General features: G+C 46.3%; 1 protein-coding gene across 5 annotated transcripts in view; it reads right to left on the reverse strand.

Moving 5' to 3' along the window:
• The window catches only part of srsf7a (serine and arginine rich splicing factor 7a), a 33,840-nt gene extending 7,499 nt beyond the window's left edge, over positions 1-26,341 (reverse strand). For 2 of the 5 annotated variants that reach the window (XR_013500801.1, XM_078241695.1), the window contains exons 1-5: positions 26,013-26,098; positions 10,012-10,236; positions 4,604-4,783; positions 2,215-2,301; positions 2,064-2,108 (exon numbers count right to left, since the gene is read on the reverse strand). Coding sequence is in view for 4 of the 5 variants with exons in the window: in XM_078241695.1 (XP_078097821.1) it covers positions 2,064-2,108; positions 2,215-2,301; positions 4,604-4,783; positions 10,012-10,226 (527 nt within the window). In the remaining variant the exon portion in view is untranslated. Of the gene's footprint in view, positions 1-2,063; positions 2,109-2,214; positions 2,302-4,603; positions 4,784-10,011; positions 10,237-21,421; positions 21,539-26,012 lie in introns of those variants that run through there. The other 3 variants (XM_078241694.1, XM_078241692.1, XM_078241693.1) reach the window with 3 other exon arrangements.
• Between the last annotated feature and the right edge of the window lie 1,284 nt (positions 26,342-27,625).

Genomic DNA, 27,625 nt, shown 5'->3' on the forward strand with positions numbered 1-27,625 from the left:
CTGACAGTCACATCCAAGGCTGGAATTGAACTTGGGTCCCTGGCACTGTGAGGCAGCAGTGGTAACCACTGTGCCACCGCACAAGCCCATCATTAACTACTTTAATCTTGGGTCATACCAACAGCATGACTCAATATGAAGCTATTGGGCCAACAGGTCCAGCTAGTTCATGCAGGTGAACAGATCCACACTAGCATCTTCACTTTGTACTTTATCTAACCCTTTCTGCTTATTCTTCTGTTCCTTTCTTCTTCAGGGAGTTCCCCAGCTTCTCCCTAACAACATCTATGCTCTTTGCCTCAAATATACCAATCCCATGCGGTAGCACTAACCAGCAGTTAAGAATAAAAGAATCTTAAGGTTCACAAGAGGCACTTAACAGTTAAAAATCTATCCTCCGTCTCATCATGGATCAAGCCCAACTACCCACCATATCCGTTCATTCTTCTTTTTACAGATGTATCAAACCGCCTTGTCCTCATTCATACTGACGGCTAAGAACATAAGAAATAGGAGCAGGAGTAGGCCATCTAGCCCCTCTAGCCTGTCCCGCCATTCAATAAGATCATGGCTGATCTGAAGTGAATCAGTTCCACTTACCCGCCTGCTCCCCATAACCCTTAATTCCCTTACCGATCCCCCAGGAATCCATCTATCCGTGGCTTAAACATATTCAACGAGGTAGCCTCCACCACTTCAGTGGGCAGAGAATTCCAGAGATTCACCACCCTCTGAGAGATTAGGTTGATTGGACATGCTAAAATTGCCCTTAGTGTCCTGGGATGCATAGGTTAGGGGGATTAGTGGATAAATATGTAGGGATATGGGGGTAGGGCCTGGGTGGGATTGTGGTCGGTGCAGACTCGATGGGCCGAATGGCCTCTTTCTGTGCTGTAGGGATTCTAAGATTCTAAGAAGTTCCTCCTCAACTCTGTCCTAAACTGACCCCCCTTTATTTTGAGGCTGTGCCCTCTAGTTCTGGTTTCCTTTCTAAGTGGAAAGAATCTCTCCACCTCTATCCTATCCAGCCCCTTCATTATCTTATATGCCTCTATAAGATCACCCCTCAGCCTTCTAAACGCCAACGAGTACAAACCTAATCTGCTCAATCTCTCCTCATAATCTACACCCCTCATCTCCGGTATCAACCTGGTGAACTTTCTCTGCACTCCCTCCAAGGCCAATATATCCTTTCGCAAGTAAGGGGACCAAAACTGCACACAGTATTCCAGCTGCGGCCTCACCAATGCCCTTCCTTGGTAAATTTATTCTTTTAGCATTCCAACTATTTCTGTTTATGCTCTCAAGCTTTTTTCTAAAAATGATAAAACTTGCAAACCCCAGGTATTTTCACACTCAAAGTCATAGCCCAATTAGGCATGTTTGATTATCACATTAGATGAGCCCCATCACATTTGGTCATGGGTGCCAGAGAGAAAACTAGAGCGCAAGCACCAGAGAGCTCCAAATCTCCTTGTGGGAACTAAGCAAGCCCCGCCATTCAATTAGATCCAGATTACCTTCACCTCAACTCCACCTACCTGCCTTTGCTTGATGCTCCATAATATCACCAACTAACAATCTAGCAACCTCAGTTTTGAAATTTTCAATTCATTGAATCACCATAGAATCCCTAGTGTAGGAGGCCATTCGGCCCATTGAGTCTGCACCGACTCTCTGACAGAGTGTCTTAACCAGGTCCTCTGCCTCACCCTATCCTCATAACCCCACCTATTTATCATGGCTGATCCGCCTAACCTACACATCTTGGGATACTAAGGGACAATTTAGCATTGGCCAATCCGCCTAACCTGCACATCTTTGTGGGAGGGAACCCATGCAGGCACGGGGAGAATGTGCAAACTCCACGCAGACAGTTACCTGAGGCTGGAATTGAACCCGGGCCCCCAGTGCTACGAGGCAGCAGCGCTAACCACTGCGCCACCCCAAATTCAAAAGCCTTTTGGAGGCAATATCTCCACCACCTTTGTGCGAGGAAGCGCTTCCTGGCATCAACCCTGAACAGCCTAGCTCTCAATTTAAGATTGTTGATTGCCACTCACCGACTTCTCTTCTTAGAATACGAAGGAGACCGGGACCGGGATCGGCTGCAATGGAAAAAAAAAAATCATTTACAGAACACCAAAGGCGAAAGGAAAAGTCTTTTCTGTCCCAACAAAGCTCACACTCTGAAATCAAGTTCAGTTCACTCACCGATCGCGGCTGCGACTTCGCGATCTGGTGTAACGACGCCCCCTTGATCTGGATCTCGAACGGGAACGAGACCGAGACCGTGATCGACTAAAACAGAAGAGAATATAATGAGCTCGGGCGGTGCCAGGGCACCTGTGACAGCTAACCATGCTGCACAAAGTGTCAAAAAAAAAATTATTAAAACGGTTACTTTTTAAAAAAGTTAAACGTGGATTCATATAGCCAATTTATTGAAGCGTTAAAAAGTCACATTAAAATTAAATACTTTGTTATAAAAAAAGGCTTGTAAAATTAAAAACTACTCCTGATAAGAAATTAACCTTTACAGAACAGATTAGCCGTCTCTGCCCCCAGAGAGATCTAGAAGATCTAGAAGACGCAGGTTGGTCTAATTATGTTCATTTCTCGTTGTGTCTAGCAGATCTTCCAAACACAGAAAGCCCAAATCAGGATACATGTGGTGCTTGATTGTGGAATATTTGAGGGGAGTTTGGACTAGGACGGACTAAGTTGGACGCTCCTCTAGCAAACCGGAGAGCCTGATTAGTTGGCTTGATGGGCGTACTTTAGCGTTACATCTTTTAAACTGGCCAATTTTCTGTATCACAAAGACCGTAGACTGAATTTTTTTAAGGCAGGACGAAGCAGAACCTCAGGTAGAGGTATATGCGCACAACAGAAGATCTGAACCCGCAGTGGCCAATGTTTGCTAGAAGGCCCGGTTGCCATGAGGGTCAGAAGATCATTAATCATGGCGACAGACTCAAATGCAGCAACCTGAAAGGTTGGATCAGGTGAATCGTTAGCCAAAGAATTATCACACCAGAAACATTGTTAACAGCCCTTGAAAAACACAGCAAAAACTGGTGGTTAGGGATGAACAATAACAGGGCTAGAATTGTGACTGAAAACAAATCACATCAACATTTTAGATCTACAAAATTGCCCCCCCCAACCCCACCCCAGAAGGCCCATTAGGCAAGTGCACCACACTGTGAGGTACTAAGGGTCAGAGACTAGAGGATCCCATATTCAATTTCCAGTCGCACCGAGTTATTAGCCGAGGCCGCCATTAAACTGGCCTCAATGCCACTGAATCGACGGGACTGGAGGGCAAGGAGAGAAAAGGAGTGGGTGTTAAGGGAGGACTTTTGCTGGAAAATGCAGGAAGCAAAGCCAAGCCAGTTGACTCTTATGCCCTCCACCAGGTAAGGACCAGTTAAACTCTCAGGTTAAGAATAGCCAATTGTACAAGCCACAAGTGAGAGCCCCACTCCAGGAGAACCACACACGTTGTGGAGGAGTTAAAAGTGGTTTCTCCATCTGGCAATTTACCAGAGGGTTAGAGGCTATAATCAATGTGGGCACTGGGCAATTATTAAAAATAATTATTGTTCCATCCCTACCACCAAACAATTAATATATTCCCCAAATCTAGAAATATCAGTAAACTGTCTGGACCTGTCCTCACTATCACACTGGCCTAAACCTGCACCTCACTAATTGCTGACTTTCAATCCATTTCATAGCAGCCGAAATCTGTTAATTTGGACAGACTAGGCACGACCTTCTCCAGAATCAAACTGGTCCTGCTTGGAAGTCCCAATTAACAGGGTTCAACTGCAGAGTACAGGTACAATGCATAGCAAAAGCTTACTTTACATATATACAGGGTAATTTTTTTTAAAAAAAAGAGCAAAACATTTAAACATGTACATATTATAGCGTTCAAACAGAAGATAGGTCAGACATTTAATGTACATTTGCAAATTAAAACAGTTCAAAAAACATCTAAACTGCTAAAAGCTAAGATATAACATTCTGGATACCTCAATTACCAAATTCAGTTACCTACAGCCTAGAAAAATTCAACAGAGCAACCTAAACATTGCACTGGTTTTTCTTTTGGTGGGAGGAGGGAGAAGGAAGTGGGGTACAGAGGCAACGCTATCTTCTAAAGCTGTAGGTAATGGGACTGCCTGAATGCTACTCTGTGCTAGAACAGAAACAAGTTGAGCTTTACCAGTCGCAGTGAGGCTGTTAGACCAGGAGTTTCAGTGCTTTGGATTCAAGGATTTGGCCATTTTTGACCAAATAATATTGTGCAAATTGAACCAGAGAGAGGAACAGTCAAGAAAAAGCTTGCGTTGCCATCTCCTAATGAAACATTAGTGCCAGAGCGACACTGAGCTGGTAAAATTTATGCAACCTATCTTGCTGCTCCCCCTACAATTTCTATACAGCATTTCCCCCCCATTTTTCCCCCCCCAAGATTTTTCAAGGGCCAGTTACATAAATAGCAGTTTCTTCCCAAGGCTCATGCTTATCCCGCTGACCGGACGACACTGATATCCCCCGCTTTCCAATCAGCGTGGCCTCGGCAGCTTACCTGATGCCGCGCCTTCTCTTGCTGTAACGGTAGCAATCGTAGGCGTAGTGGCCTCGCTCGCCGCACTGATAGCAGCGATCATTGGGGTCAAACTGGCGGCGAGCAGGGGGACGGCCATAGCGCGATTTGCGTGACATCCCATTTGACAGCTCGACTCGCACCCTCGATCCACACAGAACCCTGGAGAGAAAGAGCGAGACGTTAATGTTTCTAAAGAGAGGCAACAGTCACTCACAACATAGGCAGCTACACATTCACTTCAAATGCTTAACCCCACGGTGAATTAGTCAGTCGTAGAGTGCAGAAAAGGCCCTTTGGCCCATCGAGTCTGTGCTGACAATGTTGACCACTAAAAGCAGACTAATCCCATTTTCCTGCACTTGTCCCATATCCCTAAATGTTGTGATATTTCAAGCGTTCATCCAAATTTTTTTTTAAAGGTTGTAAGGTTTTCGGCCTCCAGTATCTTCCCAGGCAGCGCACTCCAAATTCCCATCATCCTCAGGTGAAAAGATTATTTCTTCAATCCTGTCCGAATCTCCTGCCCCTTACCCCAAAACTATATTCCCTCGTGATGGACCTCTCAACCAAAGGGAACAGCTGCTCCCTACTCACTCTGTCCATACCCCTCAACCTTATACACCTCAATCATGTCCCCCCATCAGCCTTCTCTGCTCTAATGAAAACAAGGTAGGAGTTTTAACAACACCAGGTTAAAGTCCAACAGGTTTATTTGGTAGCAAATGCCATTAGCTTTCGGAGCGCTGCTCCTTCATCAGATGGAGTGGATATCTGCTCTCAAACAGGGCACAGAGACACAAAATCAAGTTACAGAATACTGATTAGAATGCACATCTCTACAGCCAACCAGGTCTTAAAGATACAGACAATGTGAGTGGAGGGAGCATTAAGCACAGGTTAAAGAGATGTGTATTGTCTCCAGACAGGACAGCCAGTGAGATCCTGCAAGTCCAGGAGGCAAGCTGTAGGGGGTTACTTATAGTGTGACATAAACCCAAGATCCCGGTTTAGGCCGTCCTCATGTGTGCGGAACTCGGCTATCAGTTTCTGCTCAGCGACTCTGCGCTGTCGTGTGTCGTGAAGGCCGCCTTGAAGAACGCTTACCCGAAGATCAGAGGCTGAATGCCCGTGACCGCTGAAGTGCTCCCCCACAGGAAGAGAACAGTCTTGCCTGGTGAAGCCTTGCCTGTCGTCCACCTAATGAAAACAATCCAAGCCGATCGAGTCTCTCCTTAATAGCTCAAATGCTCCACCCCAGACAGCATCCTGGGGATTCTCCTCTGTGCCATCACATCCTTCCTATAGTGAGGTGATCAGAACTGCGTACACTACTCCAGCTGTGGCCTAACCAACGCTCTGTACAACTCCAACATGACCTCCTTGCTCTTATACTCTATACCCTGACATAAATTAAAGAAAGCATTTGTAACCATCTAGTTGCATTCAGCACTAAACCGCCCTGATCTCCAACAATATAAGCAAGAAACACCAAATGCTGGAAATGCACAATAGCTCTGTCAAGCTTTGAAAGAGATTGGGATTCAAATTTCTGACAAAGTTCCTCTAACTCAAACACTAGCCATCTTTGAAGAAGAGTATTTCCTCTGCATATTTCCAGCATCTGTTTTATTTTAATCCGAATATGTTTTTTCCAGAACAAGCGCACTCAATAAAAACGATTTAACACACTAATAGGGAGGGCAGGAAAGTGGATGTGAGGAATGTCAGATTAGCCATGATTCTATTGAATGGCGGAGCAGGCTCAAGGGGCTGAATGGCCGACTCCTGCTCCTATTTCTTATGGCCTTACGTCAGCAAAAGCTGAAAAGCCCATTGGAATCAAATCGTGATCGAGTTCAGCACAGGGCCAATAATCACTCTTGCCCGTGTCAACCAGGTTATTCAGTCAACAGGCCTCACAAGACAAACCCAACGCAAAATCCCCACAGGCATTTCCAGGTGAGGTAGGAAGAGGGGCAAGTATGGCCGATTTTGCCGTCCTTAACACAGGATAGCGAAAACACTCATTCCCCTCCAGCCACAGCGGAATTCAGCTAAAACAGCACAGGCTTGGAGGGAAACATAGAAACAAAACATTTATGGTGTAGGAGGAGGCCATTTGGCCCATCATGTTTGTGCCAGCCAAAAAGTAGTAATCCAGTCAAATCCTCCTTTCCAGCTCTTGGGTCCACACACCTGTAGGTTATCGCACTTTTAAGCGCATATCCTCTCAGGCAATGAGAACTGGATCCCCATCATCTTCTGGGCGAAACAATTTTTCAATTACTCTTCTGCCAATTACTTTAAAACCCATGCATCTGGTTATTGCCCTCTAATCCCACCCAACCTATTTAGGGGCCGTACAATTTTATACACCTCAATTAAATCTACCCTCAGTCTCCTCAGTCCCAAATAACACACACCAAGCCTGTCCAATTATCCCTTATGGCAAAACTTCTCGATTCCTGGCAATACCTGCATAAATTCCCATTGTAAACTCTCTGGAGCAATCCCATCCTGCTCAGAAAACCTATACACTCTACCCTAGTTGTGACTTAACTCAGGTTTCAGGCAGATCTAGCATAACCTCCTTGCTCTTATATTCTAGGCCTTGGGCCATAAAAGTATCCACGTGCCTTAACTACCTTATCTGTCTGTACTGTTGCCTTCAAGGATTTGCGAGCATTCACTCCAAGATCTTTCCATCATTCTACACTTCTCAATAAAGCTGCTATTTTCTTTACACACTCCCTTGCCTTGTTTTCCCTCACCAAATGCATTACCTCACACTTGCCCACATTTGAGTTTCACTTGCCCCTTTTCTGCCCACCTGGCCAGTTCACTGATACCTTCCTGCTCTCTTGGAAAGAGAAGGCTGAGGTGTGATCTAATACAGGTCAAGATCTGTGAAGGGACGATGCAGAAGGTGTCCACACTTGTGGGCAAAATCAAAACTGGGGACCATAGATAAGTCACCAATAAATCCAACAGTGAATTTAGGTAAAACCTCCTTATGCAGGGAGTGGTTAGAACATGGAACTCACTACCACAATGATCGAGGCAAAACAGCTCAGATTTATTGAAGCAAAATTAGGTAAACACAAGGGCAAAGAGAAAACGTGAAGAGGGGGTGGGAGGAGGTTTGTGTGGAGCACCAAAACTGGCATGGACCAGTTAGGCCACAAAACGCAAGTATATTAATGGGTTGAAGGGTTATGGGGAGAAGGCAGGAAAATGGGGATGGGGAGCATATCAGCTATGATCGAATGGTGGAGCAGACTCGATGGGCTGAATGGCCTAATTCTGCTCCTATATCTTACGGACTTGTATAAAATCCTCGAAACCCGACAGTGCAGAAAGAGGCCATTTGGCCCATCGAGTCTGCACCGACCGCAATCCCACCCAGGCCCTACCCTCTTATCCCTACATATTTACCCGCTAATCCCTCTAACCTACGCATCTCAGGACACTAAGGGGCAATTTTAGCATGGCCAATCAACCTAACCCGCACATCTTTGGACTGTGGGAGGAAACCGGAGCACCCGGAGGAAACCCACGCAGACACGAGGAAAATGTGCAAACTCCACACAGACAGTGACGCAAGCCGGAATCGAACCCAGGTCCCTGGAGCTGTGAAGCAGCAGTGCTAACCACTGTGCTACCGTGCCGCCCCGGTATACTGTACATTCTAAGCAAGACTTGGGGGGGGGGTGACATAAAACATGGCACAAGTGAGCAGCCAGATGGCAGCAGTGTGCACGAGCCCCAAGCAGAGCAACAGCTTCAGAGAGGTGACTGTAAATTCACGACGCAGCGGGGAGTGGCGGATTTGCTCCAAGGTGATGAGGCTTACGTCATTGAAATTCGGCGGCATCCTTTCCCACCGCCGCTCCTGCGGTTGTCATGTGACGCCAGGTCGCCGTACGCTCAGCGAGATGCCACGCCATCTGACTGGGTCAGATCAGGTGATGGCAGCGGCTTGTCAGTGGGGCGGCCATTTCAAGGGACAGTCCACCCCTTGGCCAAGCAGCCAGGGGGACCATTCCCAGAGAATCTACAAGCTGAGAGAGGGTGCAGTTATTACTGTCACTTCTGTGCCAACATGAAAAGCCCTACCACTGATTTCAGTTTAAGGTCAGTGTCGGAGGAGGTACTGAAGTCTCCACCCCTGTCCTGCTGATTAGTTGCAGTGTTTTCTGTAGCTTTTCAACATCCTCAGTATTTCGCATTGTAATGTAGTGAGAGAAAAAAAATCACAAAGATGGGTACCTGACACACAAAATGGTCGCCTGGAAAGAGACATTAAACAGGCACTGACTTTTAGCACAGACAGCTACTCAAAATTAAAACATGCAGCACAGACAGTTATTTAAAGTTAAACATGCAGGAAACAAATACTGCAGGAAGCCAGTAAGAGCTTGAGGCACTTTAAAGATAAGGACAGACCCGGGACAATAAGGTATGCTAAAGGGATCAGCCATAGATGAGGACAGAAACACATAAATGCAGCAAAACCAATCACTGTATGTATAGACCGAAACCAGTCATTGATAGAGGAAATGTCTCCATTCTATGAACAATGCGATGTTAAATGCCCATGTCTGTATCTGTCTGACTGTAGCGATGTGTTAACCTATCGATCATCATGATCTGCCTACTCAACTATAACGATGTGTTAAATGGCTAATGTCCGGACTATCTATTGCAGTGGTTCCCAAAGGGTGCGGCGCGCCGCACTGATGCGGCAAGAGAGGATGGCAAGTGTGGCGGCAAGATTCAAGGACAGTCAGAGAAACATTTAAACATGGATTAGATATTTTTCCAAAGTGATTGTTTTATACTTTCTGGATGACCCATGATCATATTATAAAGTAGTTGTGTTCTATGTTATGAATAAAGCACTGCTAGGAGTTGTTTTTTAAAAAACAATGTATTTCTTATCAATAAAAAATTCGGTGTGACGCGAGCAAATTTTTATTCCGAAAGTGCGGACCAGTGAAAAAAGTTTGGGAACCACTGATCTATTGCATGAAAAGTATAAAAGTGCTCAACTCCGATTGTATTATTGAGAAGGTAGCTGCTAAGGTACTGCGGAGTACCAGTGCTTTCTCCCTGAAGCTTCGTGTCCGAAATAAAGCTGTATTATTGAACCTCCAGTCTGGCTCCGGTGGTAATTTTCCCACAGCGGTAAGATGCTAGAAAACTTACTAAAAGACCAGATAAAGAAAATAACAAAAAGAAACTAGGGATGGGATCTGGGATTGTTGTGATCGTTTATGACCAAGGCAATTTACCTTCCAAACTCAGGACACCAGGGAGCCCTGACTGAGGATTTCTATTGAAACAAAATATTGTGCCCATTTCGGGGGCGTTTCCAAGATACTCACTTGCCATCCATCCCACGCACAGCGTCCTCTGCATCTCTTGGGTCTTCAAATTCCACAAAAGCAAAGCCCGGGGGGTTCCGCGCGACCCACACATTCCTCAAAGGGCCATAGTAGCTGAAAGCTCGTTCCAGCTCTCCTTTAGCAGCTCCCGTCCCCAAATCACCGACGTAGACCTTGCAGTCTGAAGCTCTGGAGCTTCTGGAGTAATACGACATTCTTCAGCCCCTTGAAAAGGCAAAAAAATAATCAATTCCAACAAAAGCAATCACTTTCTTCCCTTAATCAATCATTGGCCACTTTCGATGTTTCAAACTATATCTGGAGTTTAATCATTTACAATTCCACACACTTGAAACGCTTTAGTTCCAGGTTTCTATAATAGCTATGGCTTTTAGAGCACTGCAACACCACCACTTTCAAACACTTGGCTGTTAATTGTGACCAGATTTCACACAGCAACTAACTCCACTTGAGAAACGCTTAACTGAGACACTTAACACAACAATGCAGCATAAAACACCTCATTGGCAACTAATATTTGCAAACTTTGAGAGCTTTATGTCCTCACACAGCTGCACTATATTCATTTGAGGGATGGATATGGATGTCACTGGCTAGGCCAGCATTTGTAACCCATCCCTAAACTACCCTTGTGAGGCTGGTAGTGACCCACCTTCTTGGTTTGGGTTACTGTCTGTGTGGAGTTTGCACGTTCTCCCCATGTCTGCGTGGGTTCCCTCTGGGTGCTCCAGCTTCCTCCAGTCCAAAAGACATGCTGGCTAGGCGCACTGGCCGTGCTAAATTCTGTTTCAGTGTACCTGAAAAGGCGCCGGAGTGTGGCGACTAGGGGATTTTCACAGTAACTTCATTGCAGTGTTAATGTAAGCCTACTTGTGACAATAACAAATAAATAAACTAAACTAACATGCTTGCATCTATGTTCGGACATCTGCTGGCGCTGGAGCAGGTTGTACAGCAGGTACACCAGCAGTGCAGCACTCCAAATATATCTGACAGGTCAGAACTTTTACACAGACACATAACTGGTTTTCCTCTCCCAACATATGTTTCAGAAGGGACAGTTACTATTTTGTTTAATATCACTGTAATTAGGGAGTAAGCAAAATCCAGCAACGTCTCCTTACATCATTCAAGTAGCCTCCCATTTCACAGTTACATAATCACACCAGAATTTCCGATTCTCTCTAAAGTAATGCAAAGCCGGACCAATATGGGCAGCACACAATGTGCTGATGCAGTATTATATGGTGTGGCACAGTGGTTAGCATTGCTGCCTCACACAGCACCAGGGACCAGGGTTCGCTTCCTGGCTTGGGTCACTGTCTGTGCGGAGTCTGCACGTTCTCCCTGTGTCTGCGTGGCTTTCCTCCGGGTGCTCCGGTTTCCTCCCACAGTCCGAAAAGACGTGCTGTTAGGTCGATTGGCCGTGCTAAATTCTCCCTCAGTGCACCTGGACCAGCACCGGAGTGTGGCGACTAACTTTATTGCAGTATTAATTTAGTGGAATATGCTTGGAGTGTAGTGTTCAATTCTGGTCGTCACATTACCAAAAGGATGTGGAGGCTTTGGAGAGGGTACAGAAAAGATTTACCAGGATGTTGCCTGGTATGGAGGGCATTAGCTATGAGGAGAGGTTGGAGAAGCTTGGTTTGTTCTCACTGGAGCGACAGAGGTTGAGGGGCGACCTGATAGAAGTCTACATGATTATGAGGGGCATGGACAGAGTGGATAGTCAGAAGCTTTTTCCCCAGGGCGAAAGAGTCAATTACTAGGGGACACAGGTTTAAGGTGCGAGGGGCAAGGTTTAAAGATGTACGAGGCAGATTTGTTACACAGAGGGTGGAGGGTGCCTGGAACTCGTTGCCGGGGGAGATAGTGGACGCGGCTACAGTAATGACTTTTAAGGGGCGTCTTGACAAATACATGAATGAGATGGGAATAGAGGGATATGGTCCCAGGAAGGGTAGGGGGTTTTAGTTCAGTTGGGCAGCATGGTCGGTGCAGGCTTGGAGGGCCGAAGGGCCTGTTCCTGTGCTCTAATTTTCTTTGTTCTAATGCAAGCCTACTTGTGCCACTAATAAATAAATTTAACTAAAACAATAGTTGAACTTGCAAAAGAGAGTAGGAACTTAAAATTAATTCAGAAAAGTATTTTTTGGTACATGACCAACTCCATTAAATACGAATTATGTCTTCCAGTTGTGTAACGGATTTCGTTCTCTGCAATCTCTTTTAGGGAGCAGGTGAGTATTATTTTTTAAAAAGCCATTTCAACTTTGCTGTTTTCTAAAAACTTACACAATTTCTCATGCTCCCCATGTCATGAGGACCAATCTGTGTCAAGGACAATTCAAGGCCACAATGCGCAGCTGATCATGGGGCTGGCACGCCTAAGCTGCACAGGCGCTGCAGGGACACTGAGAATGAGAAATTGACTGTGCCTTAAATTTTAAAACAAGATGACTTCTGAGTATATTTTTAGTGTGGCTGATTAACCCGCGAGCAGCCAGATTGCCTTTTCCTGGATTAATACAGAATAGGCAACTCAGTGTCTCTCTGCAGATATGGGGTGAAGAAGGGACCTGCGACATTGAACTGCTTGAGGCACTCTGGAAAAACATTTTCCCTTCAGTCACCAGGTATTTTGGCAACAATAACTCCTCGCAAATGGTGATAGTGCAGCAAACAAACAAGAACTTGTTTCAAGATCGTGCATTTTCAGTTGCAAACACACCTACGCTAAATTTCTAGGTCAACTGCAGGCTCTCAAATTAAGTGACATACACGTGGAAAAGTGCTTCATAAACTGTATCGGTTGCCTTGAAAGTTTAAATGCATGAACCAAAACCAACCAGCTTTTCGGACTAAACATAAGCCCTCTGAAAATCTCCATGAGAACAGGAGGTAGCCATTTATAGAACCTTAGAATCCCTACAAGTGCAGCAAGATGCCATTAGGCCCATCAGGCCTGCACTGACAACAACCCCATCTAGGCCCTATCCCCCTAACCCCATGTATTTACTCTGCTAATTTCCCAGACACTAAGGGGCAATTTAGCACGGCCAATCAACCTCACCCGCACATCTTTGGACGGTGGGACGAAACCCACGCAGAAACGGGGAGAACGTGCAGACTCCAAACAGTCACCCAAGCGAGGAATTAAACCCAGGTCCCTGGCGCAGTGAGGCAGCAATGTTAATGACTGTGCCACCGTGCCGTCCCCAGTTAAAGTCAATTCCAATCAATTAGATCATGACTGAACTGTATCGCAACTCCATTGTCTTAATGCCCCATCAATTAATCAATCTCAATTTCAAAATTTTCAACCATCCAGCCATAAGTCCATCGTAAGCACATCTTTGGGTTGAAAAGTACATGCGCTACCTGCTGGATGAGGGTGCCGATAAGAAGCAATTTTCTCAACACACCACGCATAGAGTCACAGCTGAGATGATAGATTTGTACAAGAAAGCTCATGCTATTATTAGAGAACATCCTGTTCACGAGAAGAAGCCCAAGAGAGAAGCCAAGCAATAGAGATGGAACTGTCCCAAGATATCAGCACGATGGCACAGTGGTTGGCACAGCTGCCTCACAGCGCCAGGGACCCGGGTTCAATCCCAGCCGTGGGTCACTGTCTGTGTGGAGTTTGCACATTCTCCCCGGGTCTGCGTAGGGTTGCTCCGGCTTCCTCCCACAGTCTGAAAGACGTGGTTAGGTGGATTGGCCGTGCTAAATTGCTCATTAGGGTCAGCGAGATTAGCAGGGTAAATATGTGGAGTTACAGGGGATAGGGCTTGGGTGGGATTGTGTTGCAGTATCGATTCGCTGAATGGCCTCCTTCTGCACTGCAGTGATTCTATGCCGTTGGAACAGAGAAAGGATTGTACTGCTCAAAAGGAGGCCAGCGCTCTCAGGCACAGAATGGCGACAGTTTAAAGGTCGACCTGGCGATTCATTTAAACTGTAAAAACAAAAAAAAAACTACTTTGTGGCTACTGAGTGCAAAGATGTGCTTCTGGACATCACCTTGGAAGAACCTAGGTCAAATTTTAAGATCACTGCTCCCTTCTTGTCTACAACACCCACTCCACCAGGGAAAAGATATTTATACATGCCTCAAAATCTTTTAATCAGCTTACACGTCAGTTAGATCACTCATTGCTCACACAGGAACATACAGTAGAGATGAAAGCACCATGGGCATTGCAAGGGAGCAAAGATAGAGACCCCCACAGTTAGTGAGTGAAGATAAGGGAGATTTACTTGTTTTACAAGTGCAAGAGACCACCCCCTGACCATATAGAGACCCGTGTCAACTAACAACTCCAATACACTCAGTAATCACACAACACACTTAATAACCAGCAACAAAAGCTGCACCTGAAGTGCACCAATCCCTCAGGGTTTCAGAGAACAAAACAGAGAGTGCTGCAAGCCCTTGAGGCTGATCAGGAATTACATGACGATCCTGCATGCAAAATTACAGTAAATGGCACAGGGTAGTCTGAAAATGTTACACATTAACCTTTGAAAAGTTCTACCATCCCACCACAGTCATGATGCCTTATGCATCACAACACACACACACACACTCCCTAATCAGCTAGAAGCAGACAATTGAATCTAGCCAAAACACTGACCCTGAATTATATGACAAAATATCCGCCTCTTGTACAAGGTGATATCCTCCCCTTTGCAAAAGCAGATCCATCTTTTGCTTCAGGTAAGACAGCCAGCTAGTGTTTACAACACAGGCTAGCAGTTTCATTATTCTCTGACAAAAGGAAGAGTCTCCCAACTCCCAGTAAACACGAACAGACCATTAAGCCCAGCTAATCGAGACTTGTGCCCCCATGTAAGCTTACACCCTCACTCCATGCGCATATCCTTTTTACTTCTTTCTGCTTTTTATGCAGCTTCTCATAAAAATGCACCTAAGCCTCAACCATTCCCTGTGACGGCAAGTTCCATGCTCGAACCATTCTCAAAGTTTCTCCAGAATTCCTGACTGGATTTATTATTGGCCATTTTAAATTTACAGCCTCTAGCTTTGGACCCCTGCCCCCAAACGGAACCGTCTTCTCTCCATTTTAACCGCAACATTTGCAATTTTAGAAGCTTCTACAATGCCAGCCCTAAGCCTTCTTTCTCCAAGGAAAAGAACACTAGCCTGTTCAATCTTCCCTAGTAGTCACAACTCAGTCCTGATGATCACTCTTATAAAGTTACTTACACCATCTCCACTTCCTTTATGTCCTTTGTTAATATGGAGATCAGAACTGTACCTAGAGCTATTTAACCGAGGTCTATACAAGTTTAACATACCCTCTGCTTTTAAAATACTATTCCTCCAAGACTGGGCCCCAATGCTATTGTTTTTTTAAAAAAAATAGTTTTGTTGACCCGTGCTGCTATGAATCTGAAGTTCAGCCCTTGCAAAACTTGTAAACATAACCCATGGTCCTCCCTAACCTATCCAATTTTTAAAAAATTCATTCGTGGGACATGGGCGTCACTAGCTAGCTGGCATTTATTGCCCATCCCTAGTTGCCCTTGAGAAGGTGGTGATGAGCTGCCTTCTTGAATCGCTGCAGCCCACATGCTGTGGGTTGACCCACAATGCTGTTTGGGAGGGAATTCCAGGATTTTGACCCAGCGACAGCGAAGGAACGGCCGATATATTTCCAAGTCAGGATGGTGAGTGGCTGGGAGGGGAACTTGCAGGTGGTGGGGTTCCCATGCATCTGCTGCCCTTGTCCTTCTAGATGGAAATGGTCATGGGTTTGGAAGGTGCTGCCTAAGGATCTTTGGTGAATTGCTGCAGTGCATCTTGTAGATAGTACACACTGCTGCTACTGAGCGTTGGTGGTGGGAGTGGATGTGGTGCCAATCAAATAGGCTGCTTTGTCCTGGATGGTGCTTCTTGAGTGTTGTTGGAGCTGCACCCATCCAGGCAAGTGGGGAGTATTCCATCACACTCCTGACTTGTGCCTTGTAGATGGTGGACAGGCTTTGGGGAGTCAGGAGGTGAGTTACTCACTGCAGCATTCCCAACGTCTGACCTGCCCTTGTAGCCACTGTGTTTACGTGGCGAGATAAATGGAAATAATTTGACCACATGAACAAATTAACATGCTATTAAGCATTGCTATGTTCAAACTGCAGTCAAATCATCCTATAGTTCTACACTTCCCTCTCGTGCACACACCCAGTTCTACTAATGATGAAATACTGTGAAGCTGGAAGTCTGATGCAGAGAAACAGAGCTAACGTTTGAGATCATTGACCAGATGCCTGAACTTTTCTCTCCATGGATGCTGCCTGATCGGTTGAGTATTTTCTGTCTAGATCCCAACTCTTCTCTAGATCTGCTTTGTAGTTTTAAAGTAGCAATTCTTTTTATTCGTGGGACATGGGCGTCGCTGGGTGGGCAGCATTTATTGCCCATCCCTAGCTGCCCGAGGGCAGTTGCGAGTCAACCACATTGCTGTGGCTCTGGAGTCACATGTAGGTCAGACCAGGTTAAGGACGGCAGATTTCCTTCCCTGAAGGACATTAATGAACCAGATGGCTTTTTCGGACAATGGTTTCATGGTCATCAGTAGATTCTTAATTCCAGGTATTTTTGATTCAATTCAAATTCCACCATTTGCCGTGGCGGGATTCGAACCCGGGTCCCCCAGAACATTAGCTGAGTTTCTGGATTAATAGTCTAGTGATAATAACACGAGGCCATCGCCTCCCATCCAAAGCATATTAGTGAACCAGAGGGTTTTTTTTTCAAGAAAGTCAACTGTTTTGTGGTCATCATTAAGACTGAATTGAATGTGATCCTCCTTTGCAAAGCCTCAGTGCTCCATCACAACAAGGGACCAACGCTGGGTGCAGATGCTGCCCGAGACTAAAGATTTGCATTTTTATTCTTTCATTCAATAATTTATAAAGAGAATCCACAGACCTCTTAAAAACCTGTTCCAGCCAGACAGAGACAAAAATACAAAGGCAAAAACCTAGCCTTCAAAATCACACCTACTTTGTATATACATAAACCTGGAGAACTTTCCTTCTGGCAGGTGTTGTGTACACAAGTCGCCATATGAAAATACAAATGCAAACAGGTACAGCTGCTGGGTTACATCGACTTTCTCCATTTTCAACCTCTCAATTCCACTCTGGCTCTCTTCGGCAATGATAATTCTGCAGCTTCCTCACCTCTGCCTCGAGTGCACTTGCCCTCTTTTTAGGTCAAACCAAATAAACAAACTCAGATTAAGTCGGGACAAAGTAAAAGAGGCAGCTCCCCAAAAAGGAGGGGGAACAGCCCGAACAGAAATCAAAGTACAAAGGAAACTTAAAAACATCAAATTAAAATGTGATTATTAGGGTCAATAATGCACCCCAACCCCTGCGGTGCCCAGCGGGCGCAGAAAGAGTCAACCGCGCCTGTGGACACCGCATGCTCCCTCTCTAGGGACACCCGGCCGCGAACGTAGCCGCGGTAGAGGGGAAGACAGTCAGGATGGACGGCCCCCTCGATCGCCCGCTGCCTGGACCGGTAAATGGCGCGTTTTGCCAGGCCCAGGAGCAGGTTCACGAGGAGGTCGCCATCCCGACCCTCCCCTCTCCGCACCGGGTGTCCGTAGATCAGGAGCGTGGGACTGAAGTGCAGACAAAACATCAACAAAAGGTTCTTTAGGAAAACATAAAGGGAGTGCAGCCTAAGACACACAACATAGACATGGTCCACGGTCTCCACAAGGCCGCAGAAAGGGCAATCTTCGGAGCCCGTGAACCAGTGAATCCTACGGTTGTGCGGAACTGCTGCATGCATCACCCTCCACCCCAGGTCCCCGACGTAATTGGGGGAGATCCCTCCGTAGAGGGACCTCCAGCGGGGACCTCCGCCGCCCGGCGGCAACAAGGCCCGCCAAGGTGTATCCGGGCGACAGGCGAGGAGGCGGTAGTGGATCGAGTGCACTTGCTCCCAGCAAAAGCCCTCACTCTTATAACCAGGCCGTCAACCCCCCAATATAGCCCATCATTACTCCCTTATGTCCAGGGAGACCTGAACATTGATATCATCCTGGACCAGACTCCCATGTTTTTGCTCAGGGGCCGGTAATTTTAGACAAAGTTTGAGATCCAAGGTGCTTACTAAGAGAATAAATTCACAAGATTCCAACATTTTTGAGCAAACAAAATCAACTTTACTATACAAAGTTAGAAAAGTAAAGCCATTTACAATTTTATCGTGTCCTCTAACATTTAGAATTAACAAGGCACATGAGAATTATCAGGAAAACTGTGGCCGAACACATTACACTGCCCAATAAATGGCAAAAGCAAAACAGATTCCACTGACCTCTCTTTTAATCTGTTCGTATTATAAGTAGGCTTACATTAACACTACAATGAAAATCCCCTAGTCGCCACACTCTGGCGCCTGTTCGGGTACACTGAGGGAGAATTTAGCACGGCCAATGCATCTAACCTGCACATCTTTCAGACTGTGGGAGGAAACCCATGCAGAGAAAGTGCAGACTCCGCGCAGACGGTGATCCAAGCTGGGAATTGAACCCAGGCCCCTGGCACTGTGAGGCAGCAGTGCTAACCACTGTGCCACCCTCAGCAACACACTCGTATCAGCATTCGCCGAGTTACACAATCTTGTTAAAATTCTGCCTCTCTCTCTCTCTCTCTCTCTCTCGAGAAATTGCAAGCTCCTTAGTCTTCCCTTATGAAGATCTAGCCTTGGAGTTCTCTCCAAAAGACTCCGATTGCTCCAGTGGTGGTTGACCTTGTAGGTCTTCAATCTGATATTTCATTCTCTGGATTCCTGAGGCTGCACTCCAGCACCAGCTAATAGGCACAACTTTAGTTCTTCAGCCATGCTGAGCAGAACAATCCTGCCCAAGGCTTGCAGCAAGAAAACAACAACTTTATGCTGCCTTCTCACTCTCCAGAGCTTCTACCAAGCCCTCAGTACTTGATGCATTTTTACTGCTTAGTGCCTCTTTCTTTGCTCCTTTTCCTGGGGTTCCTACTAATAGTCTCTTCCCCCACTCCTCTGTCACCCTGGCTTCCCTCTCTGTGTTCCCTATCCTGGGACTCTCCTCTGGTATGGCACGCCAAGAGTTGGGTCCCAAGGATGGATTTCTGCGCCCTTTTCTCTTCTCACTGGCATACTGGGCTCCAGTTCAAAGAAATCGCATACACTGGACTGTGCACACGGAGCCCACTCCCAATTTATGCCCTGTGCGGAAATCCCAGGAGTACACTGGGATTTGTAATTCCTGGCCTCAGCCCCAGAATCAAGCAAGTCAGGCACGTACACAGCACTTAATGGATTTAATTATTCATCACTGGAAGTGGCTGGACTGCATCTGTGACCAAAACTACGCACTACTCCACAAGAATTAGAGCAAGGCTAGGCCGTTCGGCCCCCTGAGCCTGCTCCGCCATTTGAGAAGATCATTGGCTAATCGGAGTTGCGTCCTCATCTCCACTTCCTTTTGTCTGCTGCCCATAACCTTCAACTTCCTTGTCGATTAAAAATCTATCCAACTCAGCCTTGAACATATTCAATGACCCCATGGTCACTGTTCGGTCCAGAAGGCAAAAAAAAAAAAATCCTTTGGCTTCTTTCCAATTTCTCATCCCCTCTCCAAACTTATCTTATTCCTGAAACTCACCTCAGTCTCTGCTGACCACCCAGCATTGCTTCCTGGCCCACTATGTTAGCTCATTTTGTAAACGATTCATTCCGCCAGATACTATCCCCCCCATTTTGTGAATGGTTCTCTCTCCTCGGATACTATTCCATCACCCCTCCCATATTTCAAATGTGCAGTGATCACTCCCTGAAAAGCGCACCACTTAATCACTCTTGCACACTACACACCCCACCTTCATTTCCTTTCCAAGTCCCTGAACAATTTATCACTTTCAAATCCGTGCCCCACCTTTCTTGCAACTTCATGTTTGAGCTTGCCCAATCAAGATTCGTACCCTGCCACAGCACTGACATGAACAAAGAACAGTACAGCACAGGAAACAGGCCCTTCGGCCCTCCAAGCTGTGCCACTCATTGGTCCAACTAGACCATTCGTTTGTATCCCTCCATTCCCAGACTGCTCATGTGACTATCCAGGTAAGTCTTAAACGATGTCAGCGTGCCTGCCTCCACCACCCTACTTGGCAGCGCATTCCAGGCCCCCACCACTCTGTGTAAAAAAACGTCCCTCTGATATCTGAGTTATACCTCGCCCCTCTCACCTTGAGCCCGTGACCCCTCGTGATCGTCACCTCCGACCTGGGAAAAAGCTTCTCACTGTTCACCCTATCTATACCCTTCATAATTCTGTACACCTCTATTAGGTCTCCCCTCATTCTCCGTCTTTCCAGGGAGAACAAGCCCAGTTTACCCAATCTCTCCTCATAGCCAAGACCCTCCATAACAGGCAACATCCTGGTAAACCTTCTCTGCACTCTCTCTAAAGCCTCCACGTCCTTCTGGTAGTGCGGCGACCAGAACTGGACGCAGTACTCCAAATGTGGCCTAACCAGCGTTCTATACAGCTGCAACATCAGAATCCAGCTTTTATACTCTATGCCCCGTCCTATAAAGGCAAGCATACCATATGCCTTCTTCACCACCTTCTCCACCTGTGCTGCCACCTTCAAGGATTTGTGGACTTGCACACTTAGGTCCCTCTGTGTTTCTATACTCTTGATGGCTCTGCCATTTATTGTACAACTCCCCCCTGCATTAGTTCTTCCAAAATGCATCACATGGCTCCAATCAAAACCATAAATGACATTGTGTATGGCTGGTAGATTAGCCATCCTCAACCTCTCTGCAGCCTTTGTTATGACCGACCTCACAATCCTCCTTCTACAACTCTTTGTTGTCCGAGGGCAGCCATTGCTGCATGTCCCTTTGTCTCTTCAATCGTAGCCAGCGAATCTCCTGTAATGGCTAACCTGCCCACCCTCATAACTCTGGAGTCCTCCTTAGTGTTTAACTTCTCGACCCCCAACTATTTCACTCTCGTACTATCCCATGCAAAAAACATCTGATGACATAATGCCAGACTGGCAAAGTTTCTCGACAAACTATCCCATGTTATTTCGAGTCAGAAAGAAATGCTACTCACCATTAGACAAACAGAAAAGTGGGAAAGGAAGACAAGCAGATAGCTACAAGAGAGAGAGAAATGATTGGAGGACCATGCAATGGCGCAGCACGCTTTAAACCTACAATCTTAACTGGGGCAGGTGCCAAATGGCGGACGGGTCCTTCACAACCAAGGGAAGATGTATTCTAAACTTGGATCCTCAAACATTTATACTTTTGCTCCATAATCCTGACAAAAAAGGCTCTCGCCAGTAACAGAAAACAAGTGCAGAACGTAGCCACATGTCATCCGCTTATCTGCTCAGCCCGAATCCAGTGTGATGTACACAGTAAATAGGGAGTTCAACCTGTTAGCTGCTTCTTCCGCCAAGAATTACTGGAACGTTAGTGCTGTATGGTGTCACATAGCAACAGAGTGAAACAGACACCACAAAGCCACGTCAAAGTGATTAGAACCTGAGCTTGCTTATTCAGCACTCCGTATTCCAAAATGGAAGCATGGCCAGAAAGTATGAAGCATAAAGCAGCTTGTGCCAAAACCCACATATGTCACTCAAGCTCTGTAGCTGACAGGATCGCAAACAACCCACTATAAATCAACATAGCCACAGCTTAAATCACAATGTATCGTAGCACCGTAGCTGGTTACTGAGAATCCCGAAAGACGCTCACCCAGAGAAACTCACTAAGATTAATGGATCCACTTTATACAGAGCAGGAACAAACAGCAATGGTTCATGCCAATGACACTGACCCGTACCAGCCAGAAGCAGGTCACAGTAGATGAGTGGTTTGTTGTAATAAGCCACCAGGCTCGACAGTTTAAACAGATTTATTTTACCTCCCTCACTTTTCCATTCCTGGTAAAAACAGATATTAACCAGGGTAGCAAAGGTCTGGAATCCTTCCAGCATTCTTTATTGGTAATATTCTGGTATCAGGAGCCAGAAGATTGTGGGTTCAAGTCTCACTTCAGAGACTGGAGTACAAAATCATGGCTGGCACACCAGTCCCATATCGAGCAGGGAATTTTCTTGGCCAATATTTCTCCCTCGATCAACATTGCTAAAACAGAGTGTGTGGCCATCATCAAACTGCTTGCTTGTTGGAACTTGTTATGCATAAATTAACTGCCACATTTTCTAATTACTACATCAGCTACACTTCAAAAGTATTCTGACTGTGAAACACTTCCGGCTGTCATGAAGTTGTGAAAAAGACCATCTAAATGGACGCCTTTCTTTGCAGCATCACACAAAATGGCAAATGTAACATCGCTATTTTAAAAAAAAGGGAGGAGAAAACAGGAACTCACAGATCGGTTCGCCATTAGTAGGGAAAAGTATAAAGGACGTGATAACAGGACACTTACAAAATATTGACCAGATTAGACAAAGTCAACATGGATTTATGAAAGGGAAATCATGTTTGACAAACCTACTGGGGTTTCTTTGGGGACATAAATAGTAGAACTTGGAATACTGTGTGCAATCCTGGTCACCCTGTTATAATGTGGACAGCGCAAAGTCCCTGAGCAGAGACTGATAGCCAAGTTCCGCACACATGAGGATGGCCTAAACCGGGATCTTGGGTTTATGTCACACTATCAGTAACCTCCACAGCTTGCCTCCTGGACTTGCAGAATCTCACTGGCTGTCCTGTCTGGAGACAATACACATCTCTTTAACCTGCGCTTAATGCTCCCTCCACTCACATTGTCTGTAACTTTAAGACCTGGTTGGCTGTAGAGATTCGCATTCTTGTCAGTATTCTGTAACTTGATTTTGTGTATCTGTACACCCTATTATAGAAAGGATATTATTAAACTAGAAAGAGTACAGAAAAGATTTACTAGGATGCTACCGGGAGTTGATGGATTGAGTTATAAGGAGAGGCTGGATAGACTGGGACTTTTTTCTCTGGAGCGTAGGAGGCTGATCTTATAGAGCTCTATAAAATAATGAGGGGCACAGATCAGCTAGTTAGTCAATATCTTTTCCCAAATGTAGGGGAGCCTAAAACTCGAGGGCATAGGTTTAAGGTGAGAGGGGAGAGATACAAAAGTGTCCGGAGGAGCAATTTTTTCACACAGAGGGTGGTGTGTCTGGAACAAGCTGCCAGAGGTAGTAGTAGTGGCGGGTACAATTTTGTCTTTTAAAAAGCATTTAGATAGTTACATGGGTAAGATGGGTATAGAGGGATATGGGCCAAATGCAGGCAATTGGGATTAGCTTAGGGGTTTTTTAAAAAAAAGGGCAGCATGTACAAGTTGGGCCGAAGGGCCCATTTCCATGTTGTAAATCTCTAAGACTCTATAATATAAAAGGGTAAACTAGTGGATGTAGTGTATCTTGTTCCTGAAAGCCTTAGATAAAGTACCAGAAAAGAGGCTAGTGTGCAAAATTAAAGTACATGGGAGTGGATGCAATAAATTTGCACCGATTGAGAAAAGTTAGCAGACGGGAAATAGAGTAGGAATAAACGGATCATTTTTGGAGTGGCAGGGGTACCACAGGGATCAGTGCTTGGGCCCTAGCTATTCACAATATACATCAATGGTTTGGATGAGGGAACCAACAGTGACGTGAAACTTGGTGGGAATGAGTGGTGGTGAGGATGTTATGAGGTTTCACGTGATTCACCTCGGATACTATCCCCCCATTTTGTAAATGTTTCATTCTCCTCAGATACTATCCCCTTGATTTAGGCAAGTTGAGTGAGCAGGCAAACACATGGCAAATGCAGTATAACACAAATGTGAAGTTATCCACTTTGGGAGGAGAAATAGAATGGCAAGAATATTTTTCAAACGGTGAGATTGGAAAATGTTGATGCACAAAGAGGTCTGGGTGTCCTTGTACACCAGTCTCTGAAAACAAGCATGCAGGTGCAACAAGCAATTAGAAAGACAAATGGTTATGTTGGCCTTGATTGCAAGAGCACTTGAGTGCATGAGAAGGATTTCTTCATGCAGCTGTACAGATCCTTGGTGAGACCACACCTAGAGTAGTGTGTGCAGTTTTGGTCTCCTTATCCAAGAAAGGATATACTTGCTACAGAGTGCAGCGAAGGCTCGTCAAGACTGATTGCAGAATTGTTGTACAGGGCGAGATTGGGTCAATAGGGTCTGTATTCACTGGAGTTTAGAAGAATGAATCTCATTGAAATGTATAAAATCCTGACAGGGCTGACCAGGATGAGGGTGGGCTAGAACAAGGGGTCACATAGTCTCAGGATATGGGTGGGGTAGGCCATTTAGGACAGAAAGGAGGAGAAATTTCTTCACTCAGAGGTCTGTGGAATTCTCTACCACAGAAAGCTGTTGAGGCCAAGTCTCTGAATATATTTAAGAAGCAAATGTATAGAATTCTAGACTCTGAAGGTGTAAGGGATATGATCAGCCATGATCACATCAAATGGCAGAGCAGACCAAATGCCCTACTCCTATTTTCTCTTTCTAAAAGCCTCTTATTTGTGCACAAGCTTCCGCACTATATCAGTATGTTATTTGACCATGGGAGCACTTGAGCCAAATGCAGTTCTAACATCCACATATTTGTTTTCCAGCAACAATCATTGGCTTAGTGGTCAGGAGCACAGTTGATTTCTCTCCTTCCCTGGGACTATGCCTCTGTCATGGTTTAACTGGTGTTCTGGGCTGTGTTTGGGCCATTAACCAGGTATTAAACTGGAGATTCTGTATTGCTCAGCTAATCAACTTACTGAGGCATCCGAGAATTTTATTTTAACATGAACACACTTTTAGTACCAGGATGCAAATAGCATCACTTTACAACCCAAATTCCAAAAGTAATACCCAACTAAACTTTGCTTGAGAAAAACAGACAGTGAAATTGGTGTAAACAACCAGTTGGATTGAAATCTTCCTTCTATAAAAGTCAAAAGAACACGCCAACAAAAACAGAAAATGCTGGAAAATCTCAGCAGGTCTGACAGCTTCTGTGGAGAGAGAATAGAGCCAACGTTTCGAGTCTGGATGACCCAACGCTCATCCGCCCACCGCCTCCCATTAAAGCAATGAACAGACCCTGTAGGTACTAGGCTCAATCCACATTGCTGACAACAGCGAAAGCAGTGGTAGAATTCCTACAGATGGCCTCTCAACATTCCCAGAAAATGGAGGCTCAATAAATGTGGAGGACACACTCCTGCAACTCAGTTAGTGCCCATACCAGGGAACTAGAGGCTCAGGTTACCTCCAATATTGGTCTAATTGGCACAAGTACCGGAAGGTAATTGGAATACCCATTAAAAAGGGAAGGAGAGAATGCTGATAATATTTGAGAGTAGTTGCTTTCTTGTGTGTCATCTAACCAGTTCAAAATATAAATAAATGCAGACCATCACCTATAAGGTCAGGGGTTGCCCCAGTACAAGGAGTTGGGGATTTACAGCCACAAGTAACCCTTTCTCTGCCCATTGACTGACTGAATACCAGGTCTCAGCAGCGACACCGGGGATATAAAGAAGCCCCAACTCCCAAACCTGGTTTTCCCCGGGACATGCGGTCAATCTGACCCGGCCACAGGTCCACCAACACCGCCCCTCTCCTCCCCAACTAGCCGGCTCTGGGCCTTGGGCATGAACCTCCAGCCGGCTGCTGCCCCTTCTCTTGCTCGGCCGCCTCATCACTCGAGCCCGCAATAACAAAGGCTTGCGGCCTACTCCACGCGGCTGGTGCCAAGCCTGGACCCAGGGCACAACAAGGGAGCGGGGGATTCGCTCGTGTCCCGGGCGGGAGGCCTCGCCTTACCGTTTAAAAAAAAACCCCCACTCCCCCCCACCTCAGCGGCTTTCACCCCAGATTTTCTCCTTTTACCGTTTTCTTTCCCTCCGTCCCGCTCTCAAGCACCTGCGGAACTCCGCGCCTGCGCAGCTCCCAAAGGCCGGGCACCACCACGCATGCGCCGTTAGGTATCGGGGAGGAGGTGGGGGCACCAGTAAGGAACACGCGCAATTAGGTATTGGGGGGGCGTCGGTTAGGAGCATGCGCAGTTAGGTATGGGGGGTGTCGGTTAGGAGCATGCGCGATTAGGTATCGGGAGTCGGTTAGGAGCATGTGCCGTTAGGTATCGGGAGGAAGAGTTAGTTAGGAGCATGCGCGTTTAGGTATGGGGAGTCGGTTAGGAGCATGCGCGGTTATGTATCGGGGAGTCGGTTAGGAGCATGCGCGGTTAGGTATCGGGATACGTTCCGGGAGGAGGAGTTAATTAGAAGCTTGCGCGTTTAGCTATGGGGTGGAGGAGCTGGTTAGGGGCATTGCAGTTAGGTATTGGGAGGAGAGTCGGTTAGGAGCATGCGTAATTAGGTATCGGGAGGAGAAGGAGGAGGGGAACGAAGTGTTGGGTTGAGGCATGCGCAGTGCGGGCGGCTCCGTCTTGCCGCTGATTGGCTCCCGTAGATTTGGGCGGGAAGTGAGCGTTCGCTGCGCCCGAATTTGGCGTCGAGACCTAAAGCGCATCAAATAACGTTTAAAGTTTATTTATTAGTGTCACAAGTAGATTTACATTAACGCTGCAATATTGGCTCTTCGTGCTTCATTGAACTGCTGAGGCAATTGGTTGGAAAGTGAGCGCCCGCTCTGGTAAGTGGTTGAATTGGGACAAGTGGGCCGGAATTCTCCCATCCGGGCGGATTACTGACAGTGTGAAACCCCATTGACAGTCGGGTGGGATTTTCCAGCTTTTAGACCAGCCCGGCCGCAGTATTCACAGAAATCACAGAAACCCTACAGTACAGAAAGAGGCCATTTGGCCCATCGAGTCTGCACCGACCACAATCCCACCCAGGCCCTACCCCCATATCCCGACATATTTACCCACTAATCCCTCTAACCTACGCATCTCAGGACACGAAGGGGCAATTTAGCATGGCCAATCGACCTAACCCGCACATCTTTGGACTGTGGGAGGAAACCGGAGCACCCGGAGGAAACCCATACAGACACGGGGAGAATGTGCAAACTCCACACAGACAGTGACCCAAGCCGGGAATCGAACCCGGGTCCCTGGAGTATTCCGTATGGCCTCCTTTGCCTACACTTTAGCATTTGTTCTGCTTTAATTAACATAGAAACATCGAAACTAGAAGTAGGAGGAGGACCTTCGAGCCTGCTCCGCCATTCATTTTGATCATGGTTGATCATCAAATTCAATATCCTGGTAATACTTCTTTCACCTTCTCATTTCTCTTGGGGTTATGGATGCCACAATGCAGGTTGACCACCTTTTTTCCATCTCCTGTAACTCACCCATTCCTCTTCCACTTGAGTCTCTCGCCACCTATTGTGATCTGGTCATAGAATCTCTACAGTGCAGAAGGAGGCCATTGACCCATCAAGTCTGCAGTGACTCTCCGAAAGAGCATCTTACCCAGGCTCCCCCCCCCCCCCCCCCCCCCGCCCTGTCCCTGTATCCCCGCATATTTACCATG

This window comes from Mustelus asterias, chromosome 24 (assembly GCF_964213995.1).
Source record: "Mustelus asterias chromosome 24, sMusAst1.hap1.1, whole genome shotgun sequence".
In the NCBI taxonomy this organism is placed as follows: domain Eukaryota; kingdom Metazoa; phylum Chordata; class Chondrichthyes; order Carcharhiniformes; family Triakidae; genus Mustelus; species Mustelus asterias.